This window comes from Schistocerca gregaria, chromosome 2, assembly GCF_023897955.1.
Source record: "Schistocerca gregaria isolate iqSchGreg1 chromosome 2, iqSchGreg1.2, whole genome shotgun sequence".
NCBI lineage: Eukaryota > Metazoa > Arthropoda > Insecta > Orthoptera > Acrididae > Schistocerca > Schistocerca gregaria.
The window spans coordinates 191,633,050-191,647,897 of NC_064921.1; the positions used below are offsets into that span (position 1 = coordinate 191,633,050).

The following is a 14,848-nucleotide window of genomic DNA, read 5'->3' on the forward strand; positions in this document are numbered from 1 at the left end:
AATTGACAAGAAAAAGGAACAGGATGTTAGACATGTGTGAAGACATCCGGGAACGACTTCCATGGTAAAAGAGGGAGCTACTGAGGGTAAAAAGAGTAGAGGAAGACATCTAGCAAGAGACTGGAAGACATCTAGCAAATAATTGAGGACGTAGCTTGCAATTGCTACTCTGAGATGAAAGGTTTGGCACAGGAGAGGATTTCGTGGAGGGCCGCACAAAACCACTCAGAAGATTGTAAAAGAAAGTGTTCACAGCTCCAGAGCACTTGAGAATCAGCACACGCTCGAAACTAGCTAGCAGCGTTTAATAAAGTACTCTTTTTTAAAACTAACAGCCTGGCGGAAATGATGTGGTTCCTCTTACTTTTAGATAAAAGTCGCACACCAGGATTATAATCACTACTGGTTTTGCCCATGTAGTGCCCATCTTCAGTATCTACACTGGGAAAAGGGGAAATGCAGAGAGTCTCTCCTGAGAGTAGTCGGCCGCATTTTCTTTGGTGTTTCGGCAGATATTTGCAATTTCGTTTTTGCAACGTATTGCTGGAGTTAGCCCAAACAAATCCCGCTTATCACGTCTTTCCTGGGCCCCCCTGAGTCTATGGAAAACGTCTGTTTATTTCCTGTTACAAACAAAACTATATTTAAAGCGGGATTTTACGTAAGCATTCGACAGAGCAGCACCTCATTAGTCTAGTGCGATATTCGTTTTATCGATGTGTATTAACAGGAATAGTGAAGACTAACTAGTTCTCCAGCAGTGACATCACCGCCCTGGGCTACGCTGATTTATACCGCCATGCAGAAGCGCTGGTCAGTCGCTGCTGGAGTACTGATCATTCTGCGTCCCTGTTAATACATGTGGGTAAGAGGAATGTTCGCACTAGACTAATTTGGAACTGGTCTAGGGAATGAGCACGTAAAATTTCGATTTAAAAATGATTTTCGTTGTAACGGTAAACGAACCGAAGCTTTCTATCGACATTTGGCACCTTATGAAAGATATGATCAGCAGTCTTTGTTTGCGCTGACTGCAGATACACGTTGATAAACAGAATTTGCGAATATCTGCTAAAACGGCAGGTAAAATGCAAAAGACGACCCATAGGAAAAAATGTGTGTGAAATCTTATAGGACTTAACTGATAAGGTTATCAGTCCCTAAGCTTACACACTACTTAACCTAAATTTTCCTAGAGGGTTCGAACCTCGTATGGGACCTGCCGCACAGTCCATGACTGCAGCGCCTCGGCTAATGCCGCACGGCGACCCATAGGAGAGACGCTCGGTATACAGGGTGTTTCAGAAGTAATGGTTAATATTCAGGGATATGACAGGAATTATCATTCGAAAGAAAAAGAAGTTAAGTAAACATGCATACCTTAAGAGCTATGAGCAATTTTTAATCTTCGATGTTTTGAAAGAAATCTCTTCTCCTACAAGCTCTACGCTTTCCATATTTTGGGAAATGGTAATATGGACCAAAACAAGAAAAAAGTGCCCAGGAAACATGCGATCTGAAATGCATACTTTGAGAGCTGTGAGCACTTGTTCATCTGCGCTACTTTAAAACATACCTCTTCTAATGAACATGTGCTCATGACTTTTAAGGCATGCATTTTACAGCACATTCTTACAGGACGTTTTTTTCTTGTTCTGATCCATACTACTACTTCCCAAAATATCGGCAGCAAAGAGCTTGTAGCAGAAGACATTTATTTCACAGTATCAAAGACCAAGAATTACTCATAGCTCTTAAGACATATGTTTTAGAACCTATTTTAGTTGACTGTTTTGCTTCGAATGATCAATCCTGTCATATCCTTTAATACTGATCATCACTTTTGAAACACGCTGTATACAGAGTGTAACTAAATATCCTTTACAGACTTAGAGGACATGTTCCTTACATCAAAACAAAAAAAGTCTAGTGAACGTCGGTTCTAAAATGCATACCTTAAGAGTCATGAGCTCTTGTTCATTTTCGATACGGTAAAACAAATCTCTTCTACTGCAGTCTCTTTGAGGAGGTGGTAGTATGGACCAAAACGGGGAAAAACGTCCATTAAGCATGGGTTCTAAAATGCATACCTTAAGAGCTATGAGCACTTTTGCAGTAAAAAATGTGTTTCACAGTAGCGAAGATGAGCCTTATATATACTGGTTGACGGCAGTTGCGGTAGAGGTGCAACTGTTGAGCAACTACCCTCTCAGATCAGCAAAAGGGCTACCTACAGTGTCTCCTGAACGACCGTTCAGCGAACGTTGCTGCGTATGGGCCTCCGCAGCGAGCACATGATTCATGCAACCATGCTGGTTACTGAAATTTCCTGGCAGGTTAAAACTGTGTCCGGACCGAGACTCGAACTCGGGACCTTTGCCTTTCGCGGGCAAGTGCTCTACCAACTGAGCTACCCAAGCTTGACTCACGCCCCGTCCTCACAGCTTTACTTCTGCCAGTACCTCGCCTTCTACCTTCCAAACTTTACAGAAGCTCTCCTGCGAATCTTTCAGAACTAGCACTCCTGAAAGAAAGGATATTGCGGAGACATGGCTTAGCCACAGCCTAGGGGATGTTTCCAGAATGAGATTTTCCCTCAGCAGTGGAGTGTGTGTTGATATGAAACTTCCTGGAGCTCGAGTCTCGGTCGGGCACACAGTTTTAATCTGCCAGGAAGTTTCATATCAGCGCACACACCGCTGCAGAGTGAAAAGCTCATTCTGGATGCTGGTTACTGTTCATCGGTGACGAAGGCTGGAATTTGCACATCAAAACCGCAACTGCACTTCCACTGAGTGGTGACAAGTGAAATTTTCAGAAGAATCACGTTTTATGCTCCATCGACGTGAAACATCTAAAAGCGAGCCACCTGTAACAATTGTCGGAAGTGTACAGGCCGGAGGAGGGAGAGTTATAGTCTGGGGACCTTTTCGTGGACATTACATGGGTGAACTCGTCATTCTGGAATGCAAAATGTATCAACGTAGGTAATCGTCTAGCCTTTTGGACCATATCCACCCCTAAATGCAGGATGGCAGGACAACTCAACGTGTCACACGGCTGTCATAATTTTCTCTTCCAACCTTCGATAACATACACTTGTTGCCCATTTTCAATGTATGTGATGCTAAACTGATTGTACGGGTATTTTCACATGATCTCTGTATAAACTAGCATACTGCACAAAGCGAACTAAGCCGGACTACAATAATCTCACAAGAAATTTATTTGACTCAAACCAGCTCTAGAGTTCTTACTACTCAGTAGAGATTTCAGTTTAGTTAGTAACTTGAAGGAAGCTGGTTTAGCTGCGTGGATGACTTCTATGAATCATACATCTTCTCACAAATGTTTGACCTTAAAAACGAGGTTGCTAGTCATATTCATACAGCACAAAGCTAGTTTTGCTTAGTAGCTTTTTGCGAACCTGATATCGCCTAAAAACTTTCATTGGCTTTGTTAGTATGACGCGACAGAAATAGTACGGTGGCGATTCAATAAGTATTTTTCATATTCGTCAAGTGAAGCATTTATACCTAAATTAAGATGTGATTTGCTAGTAAATATTGTTGCTAGGACATTTGTTCTTAAAATAAACAAATAACCGTTGTGAACTACTTTTGTATCTTGGGAGAAACGCAGTTGATTTAGATAGCGAAAAAGGTAAGGAGGCATCTCGAACCCGCAACAGGACACTGCTATTGGGTCCACCTAAACTTCTGTGTAGGAAAAGTGTGGTCACTTTGGCTGCTGCAGGCATTTTGGGCCCATCATGTGGATAGTCATCCGATGCCCACAAAGTGTATTTAGCTATTTTTAAACTGACGTAAATAAAGTAGCAACATCAAAAAATAATTGATGTAGACTAATGAAGTTTCGGGAATGCAATTGCCTAGGTAACTTATTTAAGTGATAGACATTGCAAAATCACAGGTTAACGTAAGCGCGAGATAAGCCATTGCGAATGTGAAATGCTGGTACATTAATAACCTGTGTAACCACCAAAATATTGAATGCATGAAAATAAATGTGCATGCATTGTGTTTTACAGGTGCCGGATGTCGGTTTGTGGGATGGAGTTCCATTCCTGTTGCGCTTGGATGGTCAATACAGGGACAGTTAATGATGGAGTCGTCGTCCGATGATGTACAATATGTGCTCGATTGGAGACTGATCTGGTGATCTAGGAGCCGAAGGCAACATATCGACTCTACATCTACATCTAAATTTATACTCCGCAAGCCACCCAACGGTGTGTGGCGGAGGGCACTTTACGTTCCACTGTCATACCTCCCTTTCCTGTTCCAGTCGCGTATGGTTCGCGGGAAGAACGACTACCGGAGAGCCTCCGTGCGCGCTCGAATCTCTCTAATTTTACATTCGTGATCTCCTCGGGAGGTATAAGTAGGGGGAAGCAATATATTCGATACCTCATCCAGAAACGCTCCTTCTCGAAACGTGGACAGCTACAACGCGATGCAGAGCGCCTCTCTTTCAGACTCTGCCACTTGAGTTTGCTAAGCATCTCCGTAACGCTATCACGCTTACCAAATAACCCTGTCTGTGCTCGCTGTAGAGCATGTTGGTTTACAACAGCACTATGTGGGCGAGGGTTATCCAGTTGGAAAACAATCCCTGGAATGCTGTTTATGAATAGCACGACAGGTCGAATCACCAGATTCACATACAATTTTGGAATGAGGGAGCGTGGGATAACCACGAGAGTGCTCTTGCTATCATGAAATCGCACCCCAAACTACAACTCCAGGTGTAGGTGCGGTAGGTCCGGTGTGTCTAGTGCATAGACATGGTGGTTACAGGCCCCCGTCTGGCATCCTCCTAACCAAGACACAGCCATCATTGCCACCGAGAGAGGACCGGCTTCGCATCAGAAACTGACCTCCACCCTGCTCTCCAATGAGCTCTCGCTTGACGCTACCGAGGTCGCAGTTGGCTGTTGTTTGGGGTCACTGGAATACGTGGTAAAGGACGTCTGGTTCGGAGTTGTCCTTGAAGTAACCGATTTGTAACCGTTCGCTGTGTCACGATGGTACCAAGTGCTGCTCAGATTTCTGCTGCAGATGCAGTGCGATAGGCCAGAGCTACAAGCTGAACACGATGGTCCTTCCTCTCGGTAGTGTCACGTGGCCATCTGGAGCCCGGACTTCTTGCGACCGTACGTTTTCGTGACCACAGCCGCCAGCACTCATTTACAGAGACTACATTCCTGCCAAGTCTTTCTACAATATCGCAGGAGGAGCATCGAGCTTCTGGTAGTTCTGTTACACGACCTTGTTCAAACTAAATGAGGTGTTGATAATGTCGTCTTTGCGCGCCTTAGAGGCATTCTTGACAGCCATCAATTCACCAAGTCCAATCTCAAAAATAACTTACGCTCACTACCGTTACAGCGTGTATTTAAAGCAAACCTGATTTGCGTCCTCATGGTGGTGTTCTAGCGCCAGTCTTGTGCGACTAGAGGACAATATGAATAGACGTCATCATCCTTCTGACGTAGAAACACGCCTACCAACTTTCGCTTGTGACGCACAACTCTTTCTTGGTGTTGTGATTTTTTTTTCCGCCAGCGTATTACAGAAGCGTGTTCGAGTACATTATGTACTCCTAAGGTAGGGCGTTTGCATAAAACTGAACATCTCAAATTCTCAGAAACAAAAAATGTAAGCAAAACGTGTCGACGAGGATAAACACCAGTCTGTGCATATTAACAGCGGTAGTTTTAAATTTCGACGGTCGTGTTGTGGTAGCGCTTCCAAGTGCCTAGATATATCGTATGTAGCTTTAAACTGATGCCGGCCGTTCTGGCCGAGCTGTTTTACGCGCTTCAGTCTGTAACCGCGCGACTGCCGCAGGTTCGAATCCTGCCTCCTTAGGTTAGCTAGGTTTAAGTAGTTCCATGTTCTGAGGCATCAAGGGATCAGCAATTTAGTATTGGAGGGCAGCGTGGAGGGTAAAAATCGTAGAGGGAGACCAAGAGATGAATACACTGAGCAGATCCAGAAGGATGTAGGTTGCAGTAGGTACTAGGAGATGAAGAAGCTTGCACAGGATAGAGTAGCATGGAGAGGTGCATCAAACCAGTCTCAGGACTGAAGACCACAACAACAACAACAACGTCCTAGGGGGCTGATGACCTCAGATGTTAAGTCCCATAGTGCTCAGAGCCATTTGAACCATTTTTTTAAACTGATCATCTAAAATCCTCAGCAATAGCAGGAAAAAGCTGAAAAATAACACGCCGAAAAACATCATTTTGGAGCGAAAAAATCGAAACTGCAGGAAAAATATCACAATTCTACTACCTAAAACATACCATTTGCCAGTACAGAAACCATGTCCCTCAGGCATCAAGTTCTATTTAAGAGATCAGATTAAAAGTTTTCTCCTGCAGGATTGCTTCTTGCGATGGTTTCATAATCTCTGATTTTTCACTGAGACAGAGTAACAGTGTATTATTCACAATGTGTGTGATTGTACTGTTGTATTTTTATCAAAGAAATTTTGCTGAACAACAGCTTTCTGCAGAACATAAATGCCTTAGGGATAACGGTCATGCAGTGAACGGTATGCTCTATACAGACGTATCACACAAGCATGAATAATTCACAGTAGTCTTGCTTGATAGATAACAGGCCGAAATACTTGTTGGGAATACACTGTGGTAGTTACACTAACCATCTACAGTTCACTTCTGAACTTTCTGCAAAAATATACAACGAACATTGAGTTCCGCACATTGCGCATAGTATTTCCGTTTGAAATTGCTTTGCCTCGCATACAAACGGCCGTAAGTGGCAAAGATAAAAAAAATCACTTTTATGTTCAAGTTACATTTTAATGTCTTTATACCTCTTTAGTCATATTTTATTTTATTTAATTTTACTTTATTTTATTTATTTAGTGCTGTTAAGATACACTGACGACAGTAAATGAATGATAATACCGAGAAGTAGACTTCGAGAACTGAACAATAACTTCAAAACGAAATGAAACAACAATCAGGTGTGTTACATGAGCGTTTCAACTATATGCAGACAAGTAAAATGTAGCGACATGTGAAGAATTGAATCTCATACCGTTACGGAGTAAGTTTTCGTCAATTTGTACAAATTAAAACATTATAGCTCTTCGTTAGATGGTATAATCACTTAAATCTTATTAACATGATTTACTGTAATACATAAAAATTCTTTTTGCCGCGTCTGTCCCTAAAGCAACAGTCTTATAAAAGTTTCCGTCCGTTCTGATCTCGAGAAGTGCAGCGGAAAGCACAGTACTGTGGCATTCTTCCGCTCTGAATTTTAGACAAAGCACACCAAGTCCTAAACTACACACGTAACCGGTGAGTCTAATATGGCCTAAAGTGGAAGCGAGGGAGAAAAAGTTGACCGTACTTTTCCTATATAGAGCTTGTCACTGGTACTGAGCATAGCAGCTAATTTTCCATATCAGATCTTCAAGTCAATTTAGCTCTCAAATTACTAGTTGAAATAGTTCGATAGATGCCCCTTGAGTGATAGGTACAGAGAAGGTTTGCCACTGCGGACCATATAATTGCCGAGATTGCCAGCGATAAGTTGTTCATGCGTGGGGACTTTGTTGTTGTGTATGTTCCGTTTATATACAAATTAACAGACATTCATTGCCTTTCTTTTAAACTGATATTGTTTTCAGTTAGCCAGATCTGAGACGGACGTACCCTGTCAAAAATTTAGCTATCATCGAGGGGTAATGTATCAACGGTCCGAATTCGTTCCTGTCTCAAAGAAAAACTGAAACAGTTTTATTCCTGTAAATTTGTGAATTCGTAAATAGCGATAGACGATGTATTAAATTAAGGTATTTTTCTAATAAGATTAATGTAATCTTGTGGCTGCATTAATACTGACTGCCTCAATACGATAGCTGTTTTTGTGGCAATTGTGTTTTTTTTTTCAATTTGTAACTGTGGCCACTCGCAACTGTAAACAGCGAATTTTATGCCAGAATTAATTCACTTTACACCACAAGAAAAGCCAAGTAAAAATTTGTCTAAAGCGACAGTAGTACTCCACAGTTTAATCAAGCAGGGGAAAAATTTAGTGGGTGCTTAAAATATATTTTTGTATATTTTATCGCTTCTGGATTCATCGCGTTTCAAAAAGAAGAATAGCTGCTACCTTTGTGATTATACTCGTAGTCATGTAATTTAGCGCTTCAAAGAAACGTCAACCCATTCTAACAAAATTCCAAAGAAAAATTCGATTCTTGATAGTTTTGCAAATATACAATCTCGTCCCTCTGCGCATGAATTGTTGCTTACGGAATATTTTTAATTCGATGACAGAGAGCACAATATGAGAACACATACTTGATCATTACTAGAAAGTTATATAGCTGACATTTTGTTTTCTATTGACAGCGCACTGCACTTCATGTTCCTAGTAGAAAGATAACGATTCGAAAGGAGAAGAAACGAGATATTTTTTCATATGATGAGTGCGAAAGGGAGGATTCCGAGTTAAAGTGGACCAAGTCCTATTTTGGCTATTTCTGAATACAATCTACCACTGTACAGTAAAAAAAAAGTTTCTGTTCAATGTAATATTAAACCAAGTCCATAAATATATTTTCATGCACACGGTGGCATTACACCTCTGTCTCTTAGAAATAAAGAGAATTACAAAGTTATAATGAATCAGGTCCACAAAATCCTTGTTTTAAGACACCTACAGATTCGTGATGTATCTTTTCAGTTTAAAAAGTCTGTAAATCAATAGTTGCACTTGTAAAAAATGGTTCAAATGGCTCTAAGCACTATGGGACTTAACATCTGAGGTCATCAGTCCCCTAGAACTTAGAACTACTTAAACCTAACTAACCTAAGGTCATCACACACATCCATGCCCGAGGCAGGATTCGAACCTGCGACCGTAGCATCAGCACGCTTCCGGACTGAAGTGCCTAGAACAGCTCGGCCACAACGACGGGCAATTGCACTTGTACTTGATAGTTTTATGAAGTGGTAGTAACTTAAAATATGCCAACAGCTTCTTATATCAGCAAGAATTGAAGAGAGAATTCGCAAAACTTCACATGTGTGTTTCAGTTTTTAGACTAATGAGCAGGGCAAATTCGTAACATTAAAACAGCCCTAACTCAGGTAAAACTAGCTCAAACTCCTGATGTAAAAATACGGTATGTGGCGTTGAAGTTCCTAGAGCCTGGACGTCCATCCTTGCCGAACAGCTCTGCCTTCGACATAATAGAAAAAGTAATAAAAAGGAACAATACCTTTATGTGACGGAGGACTGGTGAAGATTGTTAATTCAGCCAGGAGTAATAAACCTAAATGAATCAGCAACCACCAAAACTTTGAAAAACTCCTTAACCAACAGGAAAGAGGATGCACAACAACAGCCTGTAAATTAGATGTATAAAGGGTGGCTGAAATTTGAAGAATGCTCATCCGTAATGATCGAATTCAAAGAAACTGTCGTTTCGAGACACTAATCTGAAATGAAAAGACAAGGAAGATCTTTGGAGACTTTTTCAAATGTGTTTTAAGATTTACTACATCAGCCTAGAAGATAAGTAAAGTGTAGAAGATAAACGGTATGAAATCACTCCTACCATAATGGGTAATTTCAAAAGCATTCCACTACATTTGAACACTCGTTCCACCGATATGACGTTACAGGCTAACAGTGACGATGGCATCGCATCGATGACACTACTCGTGACCAGAATGGTAAGAAATACTGCAACATACATTTGAGCGAAGCGCTTTATAAGCACCACTTCTATGCAAACTGAGTCTATGAAAATTCTGTGTGTTAATGTAACAGGAAAGAGATTTTTATACTTTGAGGTATAAAACGAAAATAGATAATAAAACTCATGTCATATACATTCCTCAACGTTTCGGAGAGAAACTGAACCAAATCTGGTACACTGTCAAATTTTATCCTTCCAAGCAATGACTGTAATGAGTTACTAGATACAATATGGGTTATTAGTCCACTTAAACGTTACACATAACTCAACCCTGGAAACGATTTAAATAGTATGGTTATTTAATTCGAGCGCTTCCGCTATCCAGTCTTAAGCTGAAAATTGGCTTTAATGGACCTGGTGCAACTTAATTGTAAATCCTCCAAATATACGCCAGTGGGCTGTGTATTACGAGATTAACTTTTTGTGATGCTAAGTAAGTGAATAGACTAGTACATGGTTCTCTGTAAAAAATAAAATTATGGGCAATATTTTTTGATGTGTGTATATTGGCAATATACACAAATCAAAGAAAGTTTTGCATCCACCTGGTTCCCGGATCTCCTGAAGATAGACGTTGACGATAGATGCTGTATCACAGACACAGTCCCTTGGACTGTTGAGAGATGTCATTAAACCCACCATAAGATGTAAACATCCATGCATGAGCAGTGCCTATTAGATGGAAGGGGGCCGACAGCCGATCAGTTCCAGTCATTCCACCAGGAAGGAGGTACACGGCTCGTGTTGTCTGTAGTTCAACCATGCCTAGACGGTCAATACCGCATTTCGTTAGCGTCCGCATTGTTACTTTTTGCTAGGAAGGGCTCTCAACAAGGGGAGTGTCCAGGCGTCTCGGTGTGAACCAAAGCGATGTTGTTGGGACATGGAGGAGGTACAGAGAGACAGGAACTGTCGATGACATGCCTCGCTCAGGCAGCCCAAGGTCTACTACTGCAATGGATGACCGCTACCTACGGATTATGGCTCGGAGGAACTTTGACAGCAACATCACCATGTTGAATAATGCTTTTCGTGCAGCCACAGGACGTCGTGTTACGACTCAAACTGTGCCCAATAGGCTGCATGATGCACAACTTCACTCACGACATCCATGGCGAGGTCCATCTTTGCAACCACGACACCATGCAGTGCGACACAGATGGCTCCAGTAACATGCCGAATGGACCGATCAGGACTGGCATCTTCACAGATGAGTGTCGCATATGCCTTCAACCAAACAATCGTCGGAGACATGTTTGGAGGCAATACGGTCAGGCTGAACGCCTTAGACACATGGTCCAGCTCGTGCAGCAACGTGGATGCTCCCTGCTGTTTTGGGGTGGTATTATATGGGGCCGACGTACGCCGCTGATGGTCATGGAAGGCGCCGTAACGGCTGTACGATATGTGAATGCCATCCTCCGACCGATAGTGCAACCATATCGGCTTCATATTGGCGAGGAATTCGTCTTCATGGACGACAATTCGCGCTCCCATCGTGCACATCTTGTGAATGAATTCCTTTAGCATAACGACATCGGTCGACTAGAGTGGCCAGCATGTTCTCCAGACATCATGAACCTTATCGAACATGATTCAAATGGCTCTGAGCACTATAGGACATAACAGCGGAGGTCATTAGTCCCCTAGAACTTAGAACTACTTAAACCTAACTAACCTAAGGACATCACACACATCCATGCACTAGGCAGGATGCGAACCTGCGACCGTAGCAGTCGCGCGGTTCCGGACTGAAGCGGCTAGTGCCGCTCGGCCACCGCGGCCAGATATCGAACATGCCTGACATACATTGAAAAGGACTGTTCATGGAGGACGTGACCCACCAACCATGGATATACGGCGAATCGCCGTTGAGGAGTGGGACAATCTGGACCAACAGTGCCTTGACGAATTTGTGGATAGTATGCCACGACGAATACAGGCATGCATCAATGCAAGACGACGTGCTACTGGATATTAGAGGTACTGGTGTGTACAGCAGTCTGGACCGCAGCCTCTGAAGCTCTCGCTGTATGGTGGTACAACATGTAATGTGTCGTTTTCATGAGCAATAAAAAGGGTGGAAATGATATTTATGTTGATCTCTATTCCAATTTTCTGTACAGGTTGCGGAACTCTCTAAACCGAGGTGATGCAAAACTTTGTTTGATGTGTGTATATAATGAAAACTACAGTAAAAATTGTTTTACCAGAGATTTTAGGCTGTAATGAAGTAAAGAGTATTTAATACAAAAACTGTAGCAATTCATTAGCCATCCGACAGTCAACCTCGGTAACGTATAGAGTCACTACAAAACACTGTCTCTAGTGTCAAGCAGAGTTGAAATGATTAATAACTTCTTCACTACTTGATAGCCGAGCCGCTATGGTTCTGCCTTAAAGAAATCAGATTACTCACTTTGCCAGCCCGAAGTCGACGAGCTTGACTTCACCCTCCTTAGTGAGGAGGATGTTGCTGCCTTTGACGTCGCGGTGCATCACGTTGTGTTCATGGAGATGCGACAATGCCTGAAAATGACGCAACATGTGATACCGAAACTATAAGTTACGTTTCTACAGGTTATCCATTTAATACTAGTTCTAACACTCTAATGTAAACGGGATTTCAACTTGAAATGCCGAATCAAGAAATTGCTCCACAAACCTTTTTATCATGTAGAAGAAAACGTAGCACTACGAAACAGACAAAATAACGTTTATAGACACTTGCGCTCTCATGTTCAGGTCTGGCGATTAAAAAGACCATGAGAAGTGTGACAGGTCTGTAAGTGCGTATAACCAACGTGGGACAGCAGAAGCGAACTACAACCTCCCCCCCCCCCCCCTCCCTCCCCTTCCACATGCACACACTAGTGAAAAAAATCTTCGGGAAAGGAACTTGCATTCTGTCCTTGTTACAGGGGAAGAAATATTTATTGAGTATCAGATTGAAGAAAGCCACAAAATGAAATGGATATCGACCGGGGAAAAGTGTACCCATAGCCATTTGTCACGAAAACCCAAAACTATGCTGCCATTCGGCACTATCCTCCTTGCTACCGAAAATTTCAGAAGGGTCTGGTAGGGTGAGGTAGGTGGAGGCAACTGTTAAAAAGTGATAGTGTTAATATATTTGATGATTAGCATCCACAGATTATCCAGTTGTGAATTGTTTCCTCCCACTTCCTCAGCCTTATACGAAACTAATATAAATTAACCTCCTCCCTCCACTATCCCCCCAACCCCTTCGCCTGGCTCAGATTTTAGGGTCTAATCTTCCAGACCAGTGCAACGTTCATCAAAAAAAAAAAAAAAAATGGAAGAAAATTCTCGGTTACAGTTTTTTTTATTTATTCATTTTTTATTTCATGTGAGGCGAGCGACCATCACGGCAGACTGGGGTTCATCTGCTGTACATCACAGTTGCACCTGCCACAAAGGCCACAGATGTTGACAGGACGCGATCCACAACACCACATACAAGTTGTTCTTTGTTGCTTTTGAACAATAATGATAGTTAATTTTTTATTGAATTGATTGGAGGAAGTTATCAAGAAAAGGAGTAAGACACATTAATTAGCTCCACTAATCCAAATATAACATAGGTTCATTATAATCTATCATGCATCAGCAGAAATAATTTGACTATTTTTACATACTAGTGATGAAAAAGCGATCACAGTTTATCTTCTTCTGATTTAGCTGATTTTTCTCAGAATTGTTTGAACCTGCTATTGAGAAGAAGTTACAGACAGTCAGACGCCAAACAAAGCATCTAGTTCATAGTCCCGTCCCATTCGCCAGATATAGTGATTCTCTGTCTATAACTCTTTCTCAAAGGCGGATTAAATCTGTTTCGAGAACAGAGAGCCAACTAAGAAAAAGATTTAACTACGATCTCTTTTCTATCATTACTATGTAAAAAATTTCAAGTTGCGTGTAATATATTTCAGTGAAATCGATGTTACATTTTGCTCAATAGTTAATTAAAAGGTCTTGGTCCTTTTCTTGGTACTTTCATCCAATCAATCCAGAAAAGCAATTAATAACCATTATTGTTAAAAAAACAAAAAACAACATGTATGTGGCGTTGTGTAGCTCGTTCACTAAACATTTTTAGCCCACTCGGCAGGTGTAACAGCGGTTAGACCGCGCTGGCAAACGCCAACCTTCTGTGGCACTTGGTTGCCTCACAGGAAATAAATAAAACAAAAACCAGAAATAATTCTAGCGAAAAGAAAAAAATACATTAAATGAAAGTCCATTAAAAGAAAGTGTAGCTAACTCCCACCTCCTCCCCATTATCTGCAGTCAATCACAGCACAGTATTAAAATGAAAGAAACAAAGAAAAAGTCCAAGGTGGTAGAGGTAGCCAATTGTGTTAATGGCAAATTAAAAATACCATCCTCTTTCCATCCAGTTAGAGCATAGTATTTAAATGATGAGTAAAAATGGTGTCATATTACATTATAAGACATGTGGCCTACACATGAATCCACATCCCTTCCCTCCCTTGTCCTTATCTCCTACGAATCAAGAAAATCCAACTTCTCAATTGTTCTCCCCCCCCTAAAATGGCGCAAGATATACGTTATAAAAATGTGTAACCCCTAGTTTAAAGTCGATGATATGCATTATTTCTGAAAAAGCCAAACACCTCTGACATAAGATTAAAGTAATACCAGGGTAAAACATACGCATTATTTATGTGCACACCCTATATATACTATAAAAATATGTAACCTCTAGTGTAAAGTCAAAGATATGCATTATTTCTGTAAAAGTCATATACCGCTGACATAAGATTAAAGTAGTGCCAGGGTTAAATGCATGCTTTATTTATGTGCACATGCATATCCCTTGCAAAATATTAAAATGACTGTAAGGTCAACGGTATGAATTACATATATAAAACAGCAAGCACACACGCATTTCTCTGAATATCAAACGTCAATACTGCAGTCCTTATAAACATGTGATGCCTTTGTGTTCCATACTATACTCCTTAAACACACCTATGATCTCCTTAAGGAAAGTAATCATCTCTCTGCGTTCCTCACATCACAAAAA

The 14,848-nt window shown here is 41.4% G+C and overlaps 1 protein-coding gene and 1 non-coding gene across 3 annotated transcripts in view; both read right to left on the reverse strand.

Moving 5' to 3' along the window:
- The window catches only part of LOC126336659 (neither inactivation nor afterpotential protein C), a 340,870-nt gene that overhangs the window by 268,242 nt on the left and 57,780 nt on the right, over nucleotides 1–14,848 (reverse strand). For both annotated transcript variants that reach the window (XM_050000600.1, XM_050000597.1), the window contains exon 5: nucleotides 12,197–12,306. In XM_050000600.1, coding sequence (XP_049856557.1) covers nucleotides 12,197–12,306 — 110 coding nt within the window. The remainder of the gene's footprint in view (nucleotides 1–12,196; nucleotides 12,307–14,848) is intronic.
- Nucleotides 2,347–2,420, reverse strand: Trnas-cga (transfer RNA serine (anticodon CGA)). Its single transcript has one exon. It is a non-coding gene; the product is annotated as a tRNA-Ser (tRNA).